The sequence below is a fragment of the Anas platyrhynchos genome, chromosome 7 (genome assembly GCF_047663525.1).
Source record: "Anas platyrhynchos isolate ZD024472 breed Pekin duck chromosome 7, IASCAAS_PekinDuck_T2T, whole genome shotgun sequence".
NCBI lineage: Eukaryota > Metazoa > Chordata > Aves > Anseriformes > Anatidae > Anas > Anas platyrhynchos.
The window spans coordinates 30,479,645-30,499,341 of NC_092593.1; the positions used below are offsets into that span (position 1 = coordinate 30,479,645).

The 19,697-nt window shown below is 41.5% G+C and overlaps 1 protein-coding gene across 12 annotated transcripts in view; it reads left to right on the plus strand.

Moving 5' to 3' along the window:
• Window positions 1-19,697, plus strand: part of AGAP1 (ArfGAP with GTPase domain, ankyrin repeat and PH domain 1) — a 362,269-nt gene that overhangs the window by 314,482 nt on the left and 28,090 nt on the right. For all 12 annotated transcript variants that reach the window (XM_038182545.2, XM_038182547.2, XM_038182549.2 and 9 more), the window contains one exon: window positions 3,471-3,693. In XM_038182545.2, the coding sequence (XP_038038473.1) occupies window positions 3,471-3,693 (223 nt within the window). The remainder of the gene's footprint in view (window positions 1-3,470; window positions 3,694-19,697) is intronic.

Consider the following 19,697-nt stretch of genomic DNA (forward strand, 5'->3'; position numbering starts at 1 on the left):
CTCCTTATTAACTTTCCCATCCCAGGAGAACAGAGGTGACACTGAGGCACGGAGGCCTTCAGGTACTGAACTTTTAGCCCAAGTGGACTTCATGCCGGTTTCACAAGGAGACAAACCTTCCCTTTTCCCAGGGGCCTTGCGAGCAGTGAGAGGCCCAGTTCCAGGTGGAGAAGGCACTGAAGATGATCAGATCGCTTAGGCAAATGAAGCTAAATTTCTGCCTCCAGATGCTTTTTGCTCTTCCAATTGTAGTGCTTAAAGAGCATATCGGAAGAGAAATATTTCACTCTTGTAAGGTATCTGGAGAGCATGGAATATTAGATCTTTTCTGTTGCAGAAAAAAACAGGGAGACTATCATTACAAGTTTCCCAGTCCAGCAGAGTTTATTGTCTAGACTCTACCATGGTGTATTTTGGATTTGAGCGCCAAACACTGACATAATAACTTCAGCGTCATTGTCAAGCCTATCAAACCCATCACAAGATTCAATTTTCTATAGGTAGAATAGAAGAAAATTCTCAAGGAAATTAAAAGATACGAATTTTTCCCTCTCTTGCTTCAACCCTGCAAGATGCCTTCACCAGCTGCTGCTGCTGCTTAGTTTCCTTGCTCTTCTGTTCCTTTCTTCAGAGATTTCCTCTGTTCAGCCCAGCACTATCTTTGCCATGCTGAATCCGGATGAGTTTAGCATGTGCAAGTCTTTCATCAGCCACCCCATGTCCGAAGGGATGAAGGAGATGGTGTGAAGAGGTTATTTTTCTAAAGTAGCTGTGTTAAGAGCTTTGGCTTTCACATGACCAATTTGATTGAGGTGCAAGTCAAAGTGGGGAAGAAGTTTTTTAGAGAAGGAGAAAACTGAACATCTTTAAGAATATGGACAGCTGAAAGTTTAAATCTGGGAATATTCAGTGATATAAAAATGCTTGTATTTTGATTGGCAAATCGTAAGTATCAAAGAGAGAAACTAGCTTTATAGTACCTCCAGCTGCACAGAATGGGCTTTTTCCTTCTACCATCAAATTTGGGTGTATGCATACTGAAGAAGTGCCTGCCATGTGTACTGTAAGCATCCTCGAATTCAAAATTACTGTTGGTATCAGCAAGAAAAGTAAGCTAATTCTTTTATCTTCCTCTTCTTTTTTTTTTTTTTAATAAAAAAAATAAAATTAAAAAAAAATAAAGAAAGAAACAGTAGATTGTTTACAGCTTAAAATTTCCACGAATTAGATTAAAAATAAATATATATATATTTTATGAGATCAGGAATGCCAGTTTACAATAGCTCGCCATACTAATTGGTCAGTAGTGACTTGTAATCTAGCACATATCCTTTTGAGAACAATTTTTCATGTGCACACAAATTGAAACAGAAGTCATCAGTGTCATCATATCATTTTTTCTCCAGATACCAAAGGCCGATGCTGCTTGTCCAAGCTGCTTATTAGAGCTCTGCCATGCTTTGCATTATCCAGTTGTGACCAAAATCAAAAAGTCTGTTTTTTAACTGAATGTCTGTAATGAATTCAATACTTTACTTTTCTGGTTTGCCACCTTCTTACTCAATTGTGTGTTGTCAGATTGTTGAAATTTAAAATAATATCCGGACAAAATTTTTTGGTTACTTCGTAACTTCTTGGTTATCTGTTTTTCGGACTAATTCAGTCTTACTAGCGCTGTTATTTGGATGTAGACAAATATTTTAGAAATGTATTTAGTAGAAGATACACCAGATGTACTTTAAACGCATAGATGTATTTCTGGAGGGTGTGGGGATCAGGTCCTTAGCATCGCTTCTGTTGGAATAATTATAAAAATATTAATCAGTAATTTTTCTCTTGCTTCATTCTGAGTTAGTACTTCTTTGAACTCATAACACTTCCTATGTCTGTGAAGATAACCCTGCCCTTTGCAGGTTAGGGGCAGAGATTTCATTGCAAGTCACAGTTTGTAAATTTTAAATGGATACCTGCTCTGTTTAAGCTTTTACAGACAAATTAGTGTTTCAGGGGCTTTAGTGTATTTCAAATACACTACTTGAGTTCCCCCACTGGCAAGACACCAAAAGTAACTCGTGGAGGTGACCTGGAGAAATATGCAAGAAAGGAGTGTTTCATGCTTGTCTTACTAAGGACTTGTAAAGCATGGCAGGTGTTTTGTCTTCTGTAGTTTTGGAGATCTGAAACACCTGCTGTCTGTTTCTAGAGTAAGACTTAGTATAGCTGAAACTTTTTAAACAAAAGATCTTAAGTGAAATAAGATGGGGGAGTTTTCTTGTTCTTTTATTATTATTTCTAAGGACTGACAGAAAAATGTCAATCAGTCTTTTCAATGAAATGTTGAATTTTGCCATTAGAAGTATCTGCTTTCATTTAATATTTTTGACCAAAAGTGACATGGCAAATAACTAGGAAATATTTTCTTTCCACTTATTTTGGCTGCCAAAAATAACTTTTTCAATTTGGGGTTACACAAAATAGAAATGAGTCCTTTGAAGATATTTGCAATAACAGAAAGAATTATTTTCTAGTCAGCTCTAAATTTTGTTTAGATTTGAATAAAAATTGCCTGCCCTTTCAATTAATCATGACTTTCCTGCTTGGCATTTGTGATAGCCTACTTGTTCTTTGGGAGGCCTAGGGTAAGAAGAGAAGAAAAGATGTGACAGCAGGTGGGAAAAAAGCCACCAAAAATTCCTCCCATAAGTCTTTCATTGCATTTGTTGAAATGAATGTTTGTTGAAGAGGGATATTCATACAAATCTAGATTTAAATAACACAGGACAGTGACAAAAAGTGAACCATCTTGGGAAATGACTTTGAATTTCCCGGCTTTTGTCAGTTTGTCACTGCCTTATCATTTGTGGGGTTATTTTTTTGTCTGTGGAATCCTTCTGGCTAGTACACTAAAACTGGCACTGTTCAAAGTATCACATTTTCATCTTAGTACTTATCTCCCTGATCTTAGAGATGAAAACATACCCCATAGTGTGTTAGATGTAAAAGCCATATGTAGGTGATGATATAGATGGTTATTAAGGGAGTTGATATAGTTAGCAACAGCGACATTGTATCTACTCTTTTTTTTTTCTTTTTCTCTTGTAATTGGCTACGAGTGGCTCTAGATTCCCAAGGAGGGACTTTTTCTACTACTTCTTCATAAGCTGCCTGCTACTCAGTTTATATTTTCCTTGTTTCTTCTTTTCTTTCTAATTCACCCTTTACTTTTGACTGCAGCTGAAACAACACATCTTTTGTGACACGCACACACCCTTAGGGTTTCTCGAAATGGCTGGGGTCTTAAGAAGGCAAAATTGACCCTTCTGCCAGGCCTCCTCACTGTGCTTGCGAACAGAACACCGGATTTTTTTTTCCCATTGTTTTTGGAGGCAAAATCTTTTTCCACAAACATTAACTAGAAGGTTTTGTTAGGTGTTTTGTTATTCTAATGGCTTTTCTCCTTTTTCCTGTAGACCCTGACTGGGCCAGCTTGAATCTGGGAGCCCTCATATGCATTGAATGCTCAGGTATACACCGAAACCTTGGCACACACCTCTCCCGGGTCCGCTCTCTTGACCTGGACGACTGGCCTATAGAGCTCATCAAGGTGATGTCTTCTATCGGGAACGAGTTGGCAAACAGCGTCTGGGAGGAGAACAGCCAAGGCCATATGAAACCTTCGTCGGACTCCACAAGGTATGCTTTCTCACTCCATCTGACACTGGCATGCACTGTCAGGTAGCATGTGATACTTACTGCACATGGCAAAGACTGTAAACTATAAGGCTGAGCACATAATTCCTCATTTTGGCATTTCAGTCAGAGGTGGTAGGGCATTACAACATTTTACAACATAGTCTTTTAAAATTCTACCTTCAAGTACCCCTTGTAAAAATCAGAAGGTGTATATCTTCACTGCATGCCCAGGAAGAACATATGTCAAATGAGGTGTGTGTCAAAAGCAGAGTGACCCTGTTACGTTCTCATGCCCGTGGAGGTTTCTTCAGCAGCTCTATGATTTTTTGTTCAATTGACTGACCGACAAAACAGTGGGAGATTGAAACCTCCCACCTGGTTATACCTCAATCTAAATTACACTGTAATAAGTTTCTTTGTTTCATTAAGCCACAAAGTTCTTGGCTCTTGGACTATCAGTTTATGATTAATAATCTGCCTTCAGTAGACCAGGCTCACCCAGGACACTGCTGTGTAATTTGTCCCTGGCTGTCAGGTCTTTGGGTTTGCATCACAGCTGTCCTGAAAGCCCTGCTCAGTATGGACTTGCTTGCTTTCTTTATGTGAGATATATTATGCCATAAGTTGGTGGGGGAGTGTGTGTTTCCTATGAGAGCAGTATTTTACCTACCAGTCATAGCTCAGTATAGTGAAAATCTTTCCTGTGATACATTGTCCTACTGAAAACTGAAGGTTTTTATGCTTAAGTTGTCTGATCACTGTCAAAGGAGGAAGATTTTTTGAAAATACTTACCGGATTTTAGTGGAGGTAGGTGTTAATAGTTCTAACTAACATGTTGTCTTGGGGGATCCAAAGTGACCTCTGGCAGACTGGGTTTCAGCACAGTGGGGTTCACACAGGTGGAAGACCTTCTGGACCATCTTGCCCAGCTGGGCCAATCTTTTAAGTTATCTTTGGAAGTGTGTTATAATTGTCTTAGTGTGAGCCCCGGGGGGGCAGCCTGCATCTGAGCAGCGTTCAGTCCCCAGGAAGCAAATGGAATGACAAAGGTTTAGCTCTCAGCGTTAGCCTCGTGTATATAAGAGAAATCAAACAGAGGTAATTGTGGTCTCGTTTTGTTTATGTATATTTCTGGATTCTGCTTTTTCCAATATCAGATGAAGTGAAATTATAACGTGGGAGTATATACCAGGGACACCTCCTACAGTACAGGAGTAGGTTTATACTGTTGTCTGTAATAAAGTCAACTGTTTCTTATTGCATTATTTCGTTAGCACTGAAAAATGAATTTGTGGTGCCACCTTTGGTTCATCTTCGAGAATGAAGCAAAGTACATTAATCAGGCTACTTGGGTGAATTCCTGTGCATATAAATGTGTTCAGGGAGACCTGCACAGAGATTTTGTTAATACATAAACTGTATGTCAGCTGTGTATGTGTATATTATTATACAGCTAATATAATGATTTCATCAGTTAGTTTGAAATCAACTTCTTGTTCTCTTTCAGTCATTAGTATTACTTTGTGCTTAATCCAGAAATCTTGTATTGTTGCATCTAACAAATATATGTTGCTCCTTACTGTTGAGGTGAACAGAAAGATACCTCAACTCTAAATATTTAAAACAAAAAGGCATACACTAAATTGGATTTTTTTAAAACATGATTTTAGAATTTATATAATAAATTTAGGATGTTGTCATGATAAATCTGAAATGCATGTGGTGAAGATGAAAAGAAAGCCATCCATTTAAATTAAAAAACTTGTTTGTTTTTTTTTGTGTGTGTGTGTTTGGAAGTGAGGCTTACATATATAAAGTCAACTTTTTTCTATCTCATGCTCAGTTTATTTTAATTCATCTTTGTTTCTGTACACCATATTTGTGGTTGGCTGTTTGTCAGTGACATAATTTATTTTCTTTCTTGGGCTATAGCATTTTGGGACAAAGGGAATAAAGATTAATTTTGTAAATATGCATTTCTAGTTATGAGATCAAGTATGATAGAAAAGCTGGTAGAAAAAAATAGAAGTAAGATTATTTGAAATTTTGCCCACAAAGCAATTCTAATCTTGCTTTGCTACCCCCATTTATTTCTGCTGTTTGGAACAGGATTTAAGTGGTATTTTTCACGTGAATATATGAAAATTCTGCCTTTTCAAAGTGTCTGCTTCCTTTTGTGCTTTACTTTGGTCTCCATTAGCCTCATGATCCTTCTGTCCTAGATATGGCAAGAAATAAATCCGAGCATCTCTAGATATAAGTTGTGTATTTCGTTTTCTCTCTGTTGTTCTGAGTTTTGCATGAGGAATCCTATCAGAAGCAGCTATAACAGACCTGAAGTGGGGTTAAACAAAAAAAAAAGTGGAGGAGAAGGCAAGGAAGTACCTCAGGGATCACTACTGGATGAAGTCCAGCAAGCCCCTGGCCAGGAGGAGCGAGCAGAGGGCCGTGCGGCCACCCCGAGGGACAGGGACAGGGACAGAGCTGGGCTGGCAGGAGCCTGGGGGAGCCCAGGCAGGAGAGGTGCAGAGTGCTGCCCCCGGGGAGAAGCAGCCCCAGGCCCCGGGACACGCTGGGGCACCCAGCTGGGAAGCAGCTCTGCAGGAAGGGCCCTGGGGGCCTGGTGGGCACCGCGCTGAGCACGGGCCAGCAGCGTGCCCTGGGCACCAAGAGGGCTGGCGGCACCGGGGCTGCCTTAGGCACAGTGCGGCCAGCAGGCCCAGGGCCTGGCCCAGAGGCCCTGGGCACAGCCTGGAGCCCAGGAGGCTCCCTCTGAGCACCAGGCAGCACTGCTGTGCTGGGCGGGTGTCGCAGCCCTGGCACAGGCTGCCCAGAGCCAAAGCCCCATCAGACTAGAGAGAGAAGTAATTCCATGTTTTCTTCCAAGTTTCCACTAAACTTGTTCCTATCTGTGTTCCCCTCTGCAGCCCCACTTATTACATGTCCTGTACAGTTGCTCCTCTTTTCACTTGCATTACATATACTCATTAATCTACACTCCATAGTTTTCCACATGCATACTCAGACTTCCAGTTCATGCATACAAAAGTGTTGGAAATGCAAGAACAGATTCCTTAACCATTCCCCCAACTGATTCAAAGGCTTTAGCACAAAGCCTCAGTAAAAGACCTTAGACAAATACAGTTTTCACATGCTTCTGTGTAATAAGTTGATGATGACAACTGATACACGATAGCAAAGCCAAAAGTTGTCAGCACGATGATGGACCCTCTGTTAATAGGCGTGTAGTGGGAATCAGGTAACTGAGGGTTTCACCATTTCGTGTTGTGTCTTTCTCTTGGAGATAAAGCCATCAATGGAAACCCACGGGCTTTCAAGGGCAGAGAAGGACTTATTGAGTGCTCCACAAGTACTCAGGCTGTTGGACTGGGAAGCTCAAGGAGCATTCACATGTTGGACTAAGAGGAATCTGAAAACCTTGACATATGCAAGGCTTCAAAAGCAGTCCCTTCAGCTTGTGAGAAGTTGGCACTGAGTCGTTGCAGTGTATTTCTGTTGAGCAGAGGGAAGGGTGAAGGAGGGGTTGATGTTTTGCAGGCAGGACTGCCAAACGGCTGACTGTAGGCCACAGCATAAATAAGGAGCCTTACCCAGGAAAATGTCACCGACAGTTATAAAAATTGAGCTATGCCAGCCTTGGAGTACAGCTTACATTTTTTATTTTGTACCCTCAAAAATAAGTTAAACTAATAATCAAACCGCATCGCACATACCATACTGCTGGCCTTTCCCAGTGCACTCAAATTCACTTAAAACTCTTTCTCTGAGAAAGTCATGGGAAAGACAAACCTGAAAGCATATTCTGAAGGTCAGAAAGGCTCTCAGATTGGAGTTTAGGAACTCAAAGCCTGAAAGCTTTGTAGCAGAAGTCCTTGCTCCTGCTACTTTCATCAAGGATATTGTCCAGGTACACTCTCTAATGTTAACTTGTGCCAGATCTCGTAGAGTCTGAGAGACGGTTTATAAAATAATCAGATCTCTAGGTCATTCAGCGCCTCTGGATCAAAAGCAGCACCTTGGATTGCATTAAACTGGAAACCAGTGCAGATAATGGGAGCACAGGTGCAATAGGATTCCCCAAGGAAGCAGCATAATGCGAAGCAGTAGCGTGAGCCAAAGTTCAGATTGAGGGTGTTCGCATGGTTACGGCGAGGGAAGAGGAATTAGCATGAGCTCCTGGTGAGTAAGAAAAGTTGGCGAAGCAGCAGAAAAACCAAGCACAGGAGAATATGTGAATATAGAAGAAAAAGGGGACCAGCTGGCCTCGGAGTGTTGTCCGTGGGCCCCTGATTAGGTCAGCTTTAGAAGGCTGGTAATTGGTTCCAGCAATTACCAGCAGCCCTGAGAACCGCCGCTCAAACTTCGGGAGCCTTGTGACAAATTGAAGCTGACTGCTGGTGAAGGAGTATCGACTTCCCATTTCTAAACAGGGGGATCATTAGTCAAGAAAAGCATCTTTTAATTACTCGCAGGAAGAAAAAAAAAAAAAGGAAAAAAAAGGAAAAAGATCTTTCAGTATGGATCCTGCAACAACTGCCATTTTTTCAAGTGTATTCAATATTAAATTTATTGTCTTGGAGGGGAGGGGGAGAGCAGGGAGAGCTTGCCTGCAGTCCCTCCTTCAGTAATGTGGGTTTAATTTGGAGTGAGAAGTCAAATTAGAGTAAATCAATGTTGCAACAATTAACTGGGTCTGGGGATGAGAATGAGGATTTTCCCCTGTAATTGCTATTGATACTATTTAAGCACACTCTTAAAACATTGATTTTGAGTGGTGTGACACAGGACTAGTCTGAGCGGCGCAGTGGGGCCAGGGCAGAGTTTGCTCCATGGAGGAATGTTGCAGATGTTGTGAAGCCAGCTTCTAGGGATTAGTGCTTCGGGTGTCTGCACCGTGTTTTGCACCAGTACGTAGGTTTCCTGCCAGATATTTAACTTTCTTCTGGACGCTCCGCATATGCTTTGCTTTCCTGTATCTATTCTTGCTCGTATTGTTTCTGGTTTGCAGACTTGCTTGGCACCGTTGGGTTCCTCAGCTGATGTTGGCCTTCTCCAAAGGAGAGGAGCTGTCACCATCCCTCTCCCACTCCAGGAGGTGATTGTTTCCTCCCCGATCCTCTCACTCTTTCTCTGAGCTCCCAAGGGCTCTGACTCAGTCTTGTTGGGAGGTCTGGGATACACCAGCAGCAAGGCTGCCTCCACCAGCTGGAAGCTGTTGGCCAAGAGGACAAGGAAGGGCAGCTTGCTATCCAGAGCCATATCCCAACCATGCTTTTTGTTCTTCTGCTGAAGTGATGCTCAAAATTTGCATTAGATCTCTGCAAACCACGAAGTTGAAGGGCTCCACCATGTCAGTGTCTTTTTGAGAACTTGCATAAGTAGAACTTCCGTCTCCATGAAAAATGTATTACAAAAGTGAGGGATGAACAGTTTGTAGAAGCTCAGCTGTTAGCTGCCCTTTACGTCAGGCATAGTTTTAAGCTCTGCTGAGGCTTTAAATGGAGCTTGAATATTGTGGTTTACATCATGGTGAATATAACATGTTTCTGAGCTGAGATTTAGATGTTGAAGTCTACCTCCTGGTTTTTGTATTCTGATTGATACAGCTAATTTAGAAAAAACAAATATGCTTGAAAATGTACATTTTTCGCTTTCCTGTGGATGACAGGGTAGGGGGAAGACTTCAGATGACAACGTGCTGAGTATTAAAAATCAAAGATGTACATAATCCTCCCATTCTGGAGCTTTCTGTTTTTAAGAGGTGGTCTGGATCGACAATGCAACTTTCCAGTAACTGCAAGTGCCTGCTACGGTGTCCTTGCAATTTTGCTCAGGTAGTTTGTTTGCATAGCAGTTACTGTGTTTATTCTGGTTAACAAAGGTCATAAGAAAACAGAGAGGTTCTTAACGCTGTCTGAAAAGTCGTGAGTTGGGAGCTGGCAGTGTCGGGAATTGACTTTCACCTTAAGATGTAAGATCCAGTTTGATCCCTCGCTCACTAATGAACTGAATTTAATGGTGTCAGAAAAAACATTATGCAGCTCGACTATATTTAGCAGACTTTCACAATTCCACGCTTAAGCCTGGCTTGCCGTTTCAAGGCTAACGTCCATTACGCTGGCGAGCAACTTCTGTGAAAAAAAAATTAAGCCGTGCTTCCTTTTTTTCATAAAAATAATTATTCCTTCATTATTTGTACTCGGAGTGAATTTTGATAAAGGGCAAGCACAGGGAAACTGCCTCGTTACATCCCCGTATCTTGTCCTGAGCCTTGCAAGGGTTCTCCATTTCGGCTCTTTGATTTCTCGCTCGTTCTGGCCATCAGATTGCTGTTTCAGTCCTGTTGGTCTCCAGTTTCTGGCATAAGGACGCACCGCTACAGATGCAGCCCGGGGGAACATTAGTACCTCTCTATCCACGACTGTCAGGTCTGGTTTCGTAGCGGTTCTTGGCCTGATGAGGTCAGTGTTTTGTCCCTTTTGAATGCTCCTCCATGCTTGACACCTTGCCCATTTTAGGGGTGGGGGAAGGGTTTAAAAAAAAAAAAAAAAAAAAAAAAAAGATTTTATTGTGAAGGGCTGACCAGAACCCATCTGCAGTTGGGTGGCATCTGCTCCCCACATGTCACTTCCCTCATTAACAAGCAATTGAATTAATTAAATGCTACTCAGAACACGCATAACAAGCTACCGGCAGTGTCCAAATTAGCACTGATAATCAAGGATGATTTCCTTTATTATCCTGCTAAGTGGTGTGCAGGCTCTGATCTCCCTGTCTGCCCTCATCTATTTACATACCCCCAGCTTCTGCCTTTAGAAGCTGAGGTTATCTTACCTAGTTAATTTGCCACGATCACCAAGCATGGCGGATTGATATTCCTGCCTCTGCTGAAGCACCCCCCCTTCTCCCCCTTTCCTTCCTCCCCAAGCCTGGTCCTTTGTATCTCAAGCTCACTGATAAATTAAAAGCCACCCCTGTGGTCTCTCAAGTGAGTAATAGAGGCAGAAATTTCATTTTGCAACTGGCTGATTTAATGATCCAAAGGGTAATTAATGGCCTGATTATCTTAATGTTAAATATGTCCGGCAGCAATTACTGTGACCTCCCGCTTGTCAAGGTCCAGGCTATGCTCTTCTTTCAATTAAGTTCTCTGGGGCTTAATGGTATGAATAAACTCCTCTGATTCTATCATTCCGGACTCTGAGATTTAAGCGAGCTAGGGGCTCGTTTGGAGTTTTAATCAGCCCGTCTTCTACTTGAGCGATCAGAGTTAACAATTATAACAAGGACAGTTTAACTTTCTTCCCCCCCACCCCCCACCCTTTCTACTTCTTTATATTTTTCCTTTTTTTTTTTTTTAAGCGCTTGGAGGGAATTTTGTTGGCTGCAGAAGCAGCTTTGCTAGGCTAGTCTCTCCCTATATAAATTATCATGTGAATGCTGCTGTTTTTCCATTTGACAGGCTTAATTAATTGGCAGGAGCGCCCAAAAATGACAGTGCCACTAATTGCAACTCAAAGTAAATTTCTGTCATTGTGGCACGCTTGTCAGCGGGCATGCCCCAGTCCTCACCGCGGCCAGAGTTTGTTGACGTTTTCCATTTCAGTTTTCACATCTCGTCAGGGAATGTGATCATATGTGATAGCACTAACGGACCAAGATGTGCCTTTGGGTTTTCCAGGCATGCAGTTTGTGTGCAAGAATGACATTTACTGCCAATAAAGTTTAGACAGCTGTGCTTCTGCCGACCAAACAGCTGCTAGGGGACTTAAGATTTTACTTAAGATATTTCAGCAAGTCCTATTAACTGGGAGACTTTGGGAAGGAGTGGGGAAGGGGAAAAAAAAAAAAAACACAAACCACCAACAAACCCTGAGAGTTGTAACTCACCCCTGGTCGTCTTCGTGGTTGAACTACACTAAATAGCACATCTCCCGGTGAGCTGGAGTTATATTAGCTCTATTTTAGACAGTAAATATTTCATAAAGATAATGAGGAAAATGTATAAATTATTAGTACAAGAGTATTGCATTTTCAAACACACACACACATAAATAAAAAGACTGATTCACTACTGCCAGTAAACTAAAACCTTTCCCCATATTACTGTAGAAATGAACTGATTCTGACATGTTGGATTGCATGCTTTCAGATCAGAGTAATTGTAATTGTTTTAAAATTAAATTTATAAAAAAAAATTGTCACTTACCAGTAGCTTCCAGGAAATGCATATAATAACAATAACTAACTGAGCCAAATGAAATGTCAGCTTGGGTGGTGGCTGTTCGTATTTCACCATTTGGAGGCCTCAGAAGCTAAAATGAAATGCTCAAAAGATGAAGGTTAGTGGTACGACGTATTTTATTGTCCTTGTAGCTGCTTGGCAGACCTTGTAATCCAGGATCTGATCCAGTAAAACACTGGTGCCTATATAGCAGCGTGGGAGATGCCTGAATGATTAAAAATAAAAACAACAACAACAAAAAAAAAACAACCCCAGTTGTCCAAGTTAATGAGCAATTTAGATAAAATGCTCCCTAGTTCAACTGCACTTTTCTTATGTGCAAATCTGTCTTTGATAAAAACTCAAACACTTTGTAAACAGAAGCCTAGTTTGCAATTATTACAATCATCATTCTCATCATTGTCAGTGAAAGAGAAACCTACAAAAGAGATATTTCTGTCTCTCTAGTGCATTAGGGCATTCATTAAAAAGCAGAGGTGTAAGAGCCACCATCTGAATAGCGTAAGTACTGCTGTTAATACATTATCGGAATATTTGGTGTATTCAGAGCTGGCACACTCGCTGCCTTCTGCGTTCACACCTCACGTGGATTATATGCATGCTTTGTGGATACAGTGACATGGTATGTTACATACATGTACCTGCGTGGCATGTATTCAGCAGAGATTTCCAGTTACACTGCTTTTTTGGCACGTCCTTTTAATTCCATTTACCAACTACCTTCTGGATGGTCTGCCCAAGGATTACTGCCGTTATCTGGAGTTTCTGGAGAAAAAAGCCGAAGAAATTCTCCTTGCTTTTTGTCTTTTTCTCATTTTCTCTGAAGTGTCTCACATGTTAGATTACCCTTACCCCCATTTATTGTTTTTCCTTTTAAAAATATCTTTGAAGAGGACAGGGGAAAGCAATATGTTACAGCCTTGTTTTGAAACCTGCTAGCTAAGATACTAAGATCCTTCTTCAAGCCCAGATTTTACGAGTCTTTTGACAATATAAAAAATGAAGACCTGAATGAAAATAAACTGTTGAGACCCAGTCGTTTTAATGTTGTATTGATGAAGAGGCGGTAGCTTCCAAAATGAAAATGTGGTTTCACAAACGGTAAAGATTTAGCCCAGCCAGCATCAAAAATATTTTGTTCTGAAACTCTTGTGAATTAGCCATGGTTTCAGGCAGCGATGGACTGATGAAATATGCCTCCTTATTAAAGACAGATCAGGAGGCTGCAGTGATGTCCTCAGCCCAAGTGCTAAATACTGTAGAATTGCATTTGCCGCAGTTCCCAATGGTTTAGCCTGTCCCAAGTCATTTGGTTAGCACAATAGTAGATATGTTTGCATTGACAAAGCATTTGGGACCCTTGAGGTGACTAACCCCTCTGACAGAAGGCTGTGTGCCAAGAGAGTCCCTGCCCCAACTCGCTGTGCAGGAGTAAAATGGTTCGATAAGTGGGGGTGTGCAAAGAGACTCTTATTTTTATTGCTCAGGCAGTCATCTCATCATCCCCTAAATCAAACCGGTGTTTCTTTGTGGATATCTCATCACTGGGGAATTTCAGGATTTACTGGGAGCTGTTTCTCACAGGCGAAGGAGCACTTCTGGGGAGAGACCATGAATTTGTTCGCTAGAAAATTGTAGGAGTGGGGTCAATTTAGTCAAAGATCAGAACGGTGGGCCAGAGGCAGCAGTCAAGCTTTGAGTACTGAACCAAAAATAATAAAAAAAAAAAAAAGAAGGGAAGGGCCTTCAAAGTGAAAATAAGCAGCTTTTCTTTTATGCAATAGAGGAAAGGAAAAGCATCTGTCCATATTATTTTACCAGCTTTGTCATTTTTCTTACAATACCTGTGACTTTCATTGTATGGGGTTTGTTTGTTTTTTGTTTGTTTGTTTTCCCCATAATGTCATTCCAAGGAATTGTGGAAAATGCACCTCTTGTTTTTGACGATAATTTCCAGTGTTGACAAAAAAAAAAAGAGAAATCCACTCTGAATACACCCAGAAGATGTAAAAACCAACTGGTGTGAATGTATTAAGCTTACAAATAAGAGCTTTCTGTTGGAGAAGGATGCCCTGCCTTTAGAAATTCCTGCAAGAGGACAGGTGATAGAGGCTGAAATGTTTTACCTTGGAGGTTTGATCAACGCTGAATACCTTTATTCTGCTGAGATTCTTGACAATTTGTTGGTTCTACTTTTATGTTATGCTCTTTGTTTAATCTATTTGGCTGACACACTGAAAAGCACCACATTGAGCTGAAATTCCCTAAAAAATAAGTTGATTAGCTTTGTACTTCAGGAAAGCTTAGGATTTGAGTTCAGGACTGAAGTTAGGAGGATTTCATGGTGGATGAGACAATAGGTGGATATATTGGAAAAATTTTATTTGTAAATCATAAATAGCTGTCAGAAAACATCATTTTGCTCTTACCAGAACAGAAACAGACTGTTAGCTGAGAGCATGTTTTAAAGGTCTCAAAACTGTTAGGATCTTAGCTGCAGAAATAATTTTCAGTTTAAATATGTATTGATTATATCTGTTTTTGAATCAGTTCTCTCCAAAACACCTGCAAGAGCTAGAGGGTTTCTCAGATTTGAAGACTCAGAGTTGGACTCGATGACCCCTGTGGGTCCCTTCCAACTTGGGACCTGTCCAACAAGGGTCCCAATTCTGTGATTCTAAAGACCAAAGTATGGGGTTGTATCTGCTTGGCTATCACATGCTTGAACAGGTCAACCCAGAACTTGCCAGTAGGCGATACCCATCGCTGTGTAATATTAGAAACTTCATGGACCAATGTTTAACTGTGTTCCTACAACAGAGAAACGGAAGGGCTCATTGGAATGACAACGTGAATTTCGAGTGACCAAAATTCGATATACAGTATTAAAAAACAGCAGGGAAATACAGATGAGCTGACATTAAACTAATGGCCAAAGGCCAATACCATTTTAAGTATGTCGGATCCAGCTAAGGTGGATTCGTCTTTCACCAGAAAATGCTCTGATACCTTTCAAAGCACTTAGAAAGGAGAAACGCAGAGGTTCAATGGCCACAGAAAGTTTATCTGTAACAAAGACGGACAAAGGAAGCTGTGTGGTGGTGATGTTTCCAATCCTTTGGTGGTTTAGTATTTTAGGTTTTACATCTAACTGCAGCCACAAATCATTGCAAACTCGCAAAGGGACAGCTCCGTAAGGAAATGCTGGATGCTAGTCCAGAACACAGACCAAAATCGTAGTTCACGCTTCCTCAGAGTACAAAGACCAGGTGAGTTTGTTTTTGGCTAGGGTCTTGAAGAGATCTGGAAGCCCAGGGTAGCAGCTGGTGCCTTTTACTGAGGAAGAAGCTCAGGTAGCGTGAATTATGTGCTGAAGGAGGCCCTTCCTTTTTCCCTCACTCCACCCAGAAGTGCATGCTCCTGTTCTTGTCCCCCATAGCCACACAAGCGTGAGTTCAGTTGTCTCATAGATCCAATGAAGTGCAGTGTAAATGAGTTTAAAAAAAACAACCTACCTCCCTCACCACCACCCCCAGAAAATCCCACCACTAACAGAAGTGTCCCACCACTAACATTAAGCTCATGGGGTCCTGCGTTTCAGGGGCTAGCATTTACTGTGATAACCACAAATGTTCCTGTATTCCTTGTTCAAAAGCACAGGAGTTACTGAACTTCACAACAGAATATATGCAGAGGAGTACATTTACATCAGCCAGCCTTACTTAAATGCATTTTTATCATCTATTCTGAAATCACACTGCTCAGTGTATGTGTGCATGCACATAGCTGCTGCTCTGCAATACCCGAGGAATAAATACGGGGAGTTTTGTCCTAAGTACGTCAATGCAAAAGCAATTGAAAAATTAAATTTACTCTTTAAAGCATTGGGCAGCCGTGCCAAACAGATCTTTGCCCTCCCTATCTTTAATAATAGCTATCTAATCAATTATATCCAAAAGGAAAATCATTTAACACGGCTGTTGCTATCAGCATTCAGACGTTGCTGGGGCTGAAGTTTGTAATAAAACTGAAAAAAAAATAAAAGCAATTGAGGAAAAAAAAAATCCCAAATGCCAAACATCAGCTATTATGAGGTCCACAGGGTCAGATCAAAATCTGAGATGTGTTCAGCTTAGGAAAGTACTGTAAGTTGGGCACTTACTGCTGCAGAGCACACAGGTCTGCGTATCAGGAACTCAACACAGCTGCTTAGCTGGCAAGGAAAATACCCAGCATATTAAAGAATACGTGTTAGTTAGAGATTTTATGTAAAACATTTTATTTGAAACTTTTCTGTGTACGTGGTGCTTAATCTGTACTTTTCATTTCTCCTGCCTTCAGGTCCTGGCTCTGTCTCTCTCAGGTCTTACCAAACATGATGTTGTTTAACTAGACATATAGTTGAAATTGGTTGCTATACCTACTATAAGAGCAGTTATTCTAAAGCCAGTTTATTCCTGGTTTGTACTGTTGAAGCTTTTTTTAAAGTTCATACACAATAGATTTCTACTGTTAAAAGAAACCTGTGCATATGAACCAATTGTGGTTAAATACATGGGGCAGGTTGTCACTGGCTGGGCTGAGTGTGTGACAAGGTGGTCCTCACATTACCTTTATCCTGGTAAAGCATTCAGACAGGTATTACCAGGAGTGTAATACCAGGAGTGTTGTTGCATGGGCAAAATCTTAAAGCTTACAGCAGTGGTCACTACCGATGGCTGGAAGTTACGCAAATTCATCCATCTGCATCAGTTTGGGCCATTTCTGCGTCCGTAGGTTGTTTGGACAGCAGATAGCTTTGTTTGAGCTGGTGGTACAGCACAGAAATGAGCACGCCAGAAACCAGCAGTGGCGATGCTGAGCAGTACTTGACAAAAGGCAGTGCCTTGCCGTGATACTGGTGGCTGCGCTGGCCGGTGACACTAGGTACAGAAGCAGCAGCATGCCTTTGCTTTGGTCGTGGCTACAGAACCTGCAGGGCTCCATAACAGTAACTGTGACCAACTTTCTCTCTTTTGTGATTTTTTTCCTTTTTTTTCCTTTGTTTAAGACTCAGCTTTGTTTCTGGCTCTGCAGGAAGCTGGTAGCCTATGGCAAGGGACTGGGGAGATAAGACTTCAGTAAGATAACTAAATGAAAAGGGCAGCAGTGAAAAGATGGTGCTGGCTTTTGACTGGACTGAAACTTGATATACACATCAGCCCAAATGCAGTTTCCCCACGGTTCTAAAATATCCATTTGACAGCGGCAATGTGCTTACTGCGGGATTTTAGACGTACGGGTGCTGGAGGGGGAGCAGCAGTGAACCCCTGAAAGAGAGGAGTGACCACAAGAAATAAGACCACCATTGCTCTCGCTTTGAAGTAATTAAATAGCAGGCTAAAATGTGTTAAGGTGAACACAGGTGACAAATTGGAGCCTTTAGAGAATTGGGATTACAGTGAAATGAAATGTCTCACTGTGCCTATTAACTAGATTGTGCAGACAGTGCAAAGTCCTGTAGCTGAAGCATTTTTGTGCAAGTCTGCAGACGTACAGTCGTGAGCAGAAGCCATCTCTAATAATTGGTAACCCTCAAAAGGTACGGATGGGATATGCTTCAAAAAGTCTTCATGCTGAACAGATGATTGTGTCATGGCCTAGAAATCTCCCAGCCAACTTTTCTTTTCCCCAAAAAGATTTAAATTTTTCTGGTTTCATCTAGGTCAGAATTTCTAAGTGGCAGTTTTGTTGTATTTTCACTTGACTGCAACGCCAGCCAAACCTGGAAGCCTGTGGTGTACACACAATTAAATCACAGCCTCAATTAGCACTTGTAGGAGTCCTCCGCAAGTGGAAGGGATAGGACTGTGTCACTGCGTGCTAAAACTGAAGGATACCTTCAGCCTGAGCTATTTCCCAGAAGTTGAATTTTTCTTTCTTGACTCAAGAAGCAAATGTTTGCAGCTCTAGTCCTTTGCTAATGGCATGCACGTGCTCCTCTCTGAGCCAGATCTGCTTTGGCCACCTTGTGCAGCTCCAGCAGCTCAGCCCAGTCACAAACAGATACTTGACATTGCTTGGATTGTCCTGTTGTATTAAGGGGAAGGAAAAAAAAGAGAGAAGGACAGGGATTTGCTGGTGTGCACATGCTGCATGCACTCTGTAAGTGATCCATGTATAGGCAGATTTCTCTGGGAAATGCCAGACCTCTGCCTGTGCATGGGATAACTGCATCACAGGTTTACTGCATGCAGCCTTTCCTTGCTGTTCAAGTCATCGAGTAGTTTGTGAGATGAGAAGGGTGGAGAGCCACGGCCTTAGCTAGGACTGGGTTGTGATCTGCACTGAAATCTTTAATAAATGACCCATTTTCTGGTTGTGGAGACACACAGACCACGTGCAACATGCCAAAGCGCTGTGGTGGCCTTAAGAGCTTCCCATGCTCTAGCTAAAGACTGGGACCCTTTTAGGTACAGTGAAGCCATTCAGCTTATTGGTCACTTCTGGAAATGACAACCCTGTCCTTCTGTGGTATATTGCAAGTCCTATGTTGAATCTTTCTTTGTTCACTTTCTTACTTAAATAGAAATCCATTGGCACTGGAATTTTGCAGGCAGGATGTGGATTTTTCTCCGTGAAGTCCAACTGGAAAATATTGCTTAGTTTACACATTAATGAACCGTGTTTGTTTATTTGTTTAAAAAAGGAAATATCAGCTTGTAGTTCCAAATGTGAGCAGGGTAGGATCTGTGTAGAGACAACTTGCTTTCTACTTTAAGAGTTTGCCAACCTCATTGCTAGGTTTATTGCTCTAGGGCAAGTTAATTAAAGCCAATGGAGAATTTAAAAATGGGGAAGGGGAACAAAGCAAGGGGGAGCATTTCTTAATTATGTTGCGGAATTTCTCTTTAATTCATGTCCTTTTGAAACCTTAGTGAAGCACCTGCCTGTGGCATCCCAGAGAGATCAGCACCAGGACCCTTAGAGCATCACATAGCTGGCACACAGGTTTGCTGATGACTCAGTGAAACATATTTGGAGGCAAGGCAAACTCAGCTGTGTAAGGTCCCTTTTAAATGCAAAGTATCTGTTTGGTATGATTGAGTGCAGTTCTGTTACAAATAAGTCCCCCAAAATTTGAATTTTCTTTGTGTGGACATAACAGGATTTCACAAGGGGTCTTGGGATGTTCGGAGGGAAGGCATGTCAAAGGAAAGCTGGACACCCAGCTCCTGCTGATTAGCAGTGACAGCTGAGTGACCAACTTTCTGTCTGCCTTTCAAACATCACCCTCTAAAAATACATCTGCCACAGGCATTTCTACTATTTAAATGAAACACAGAGTAACATGTGATTTAAATTTACATCACATGAAATAGCCTAAAAAACAGTTCATCTCCCATGGGTTGTATTTCTGTAGAAGCGTTGCCTCAGAAGCATGCTAGACCTATGGGTGCACAGGATGAGCAAAGGAAACTCAAGAATGAAATGAGAGAAGGGAGAGTCTAGAAAGTGACTCTTCTAATGAAGTTTTGGGCTCAAGAAATGAAGATATGCCTTACAATTGCCCGATGTCCATACTTAATGTTTTAACTTGCATTCCTTTTCCCGTTTGCATTTTTCTGGAGCTAGACAGCTCATTCAATACCAAAATATGTTACAATGTGGAATAAGAGAGGAGAATATGATGTCACTGGGTAAGCTTCAGAAAGGATATTTCAGTAGTGCAAGGAAAATATTCTTCCATCTCACTGT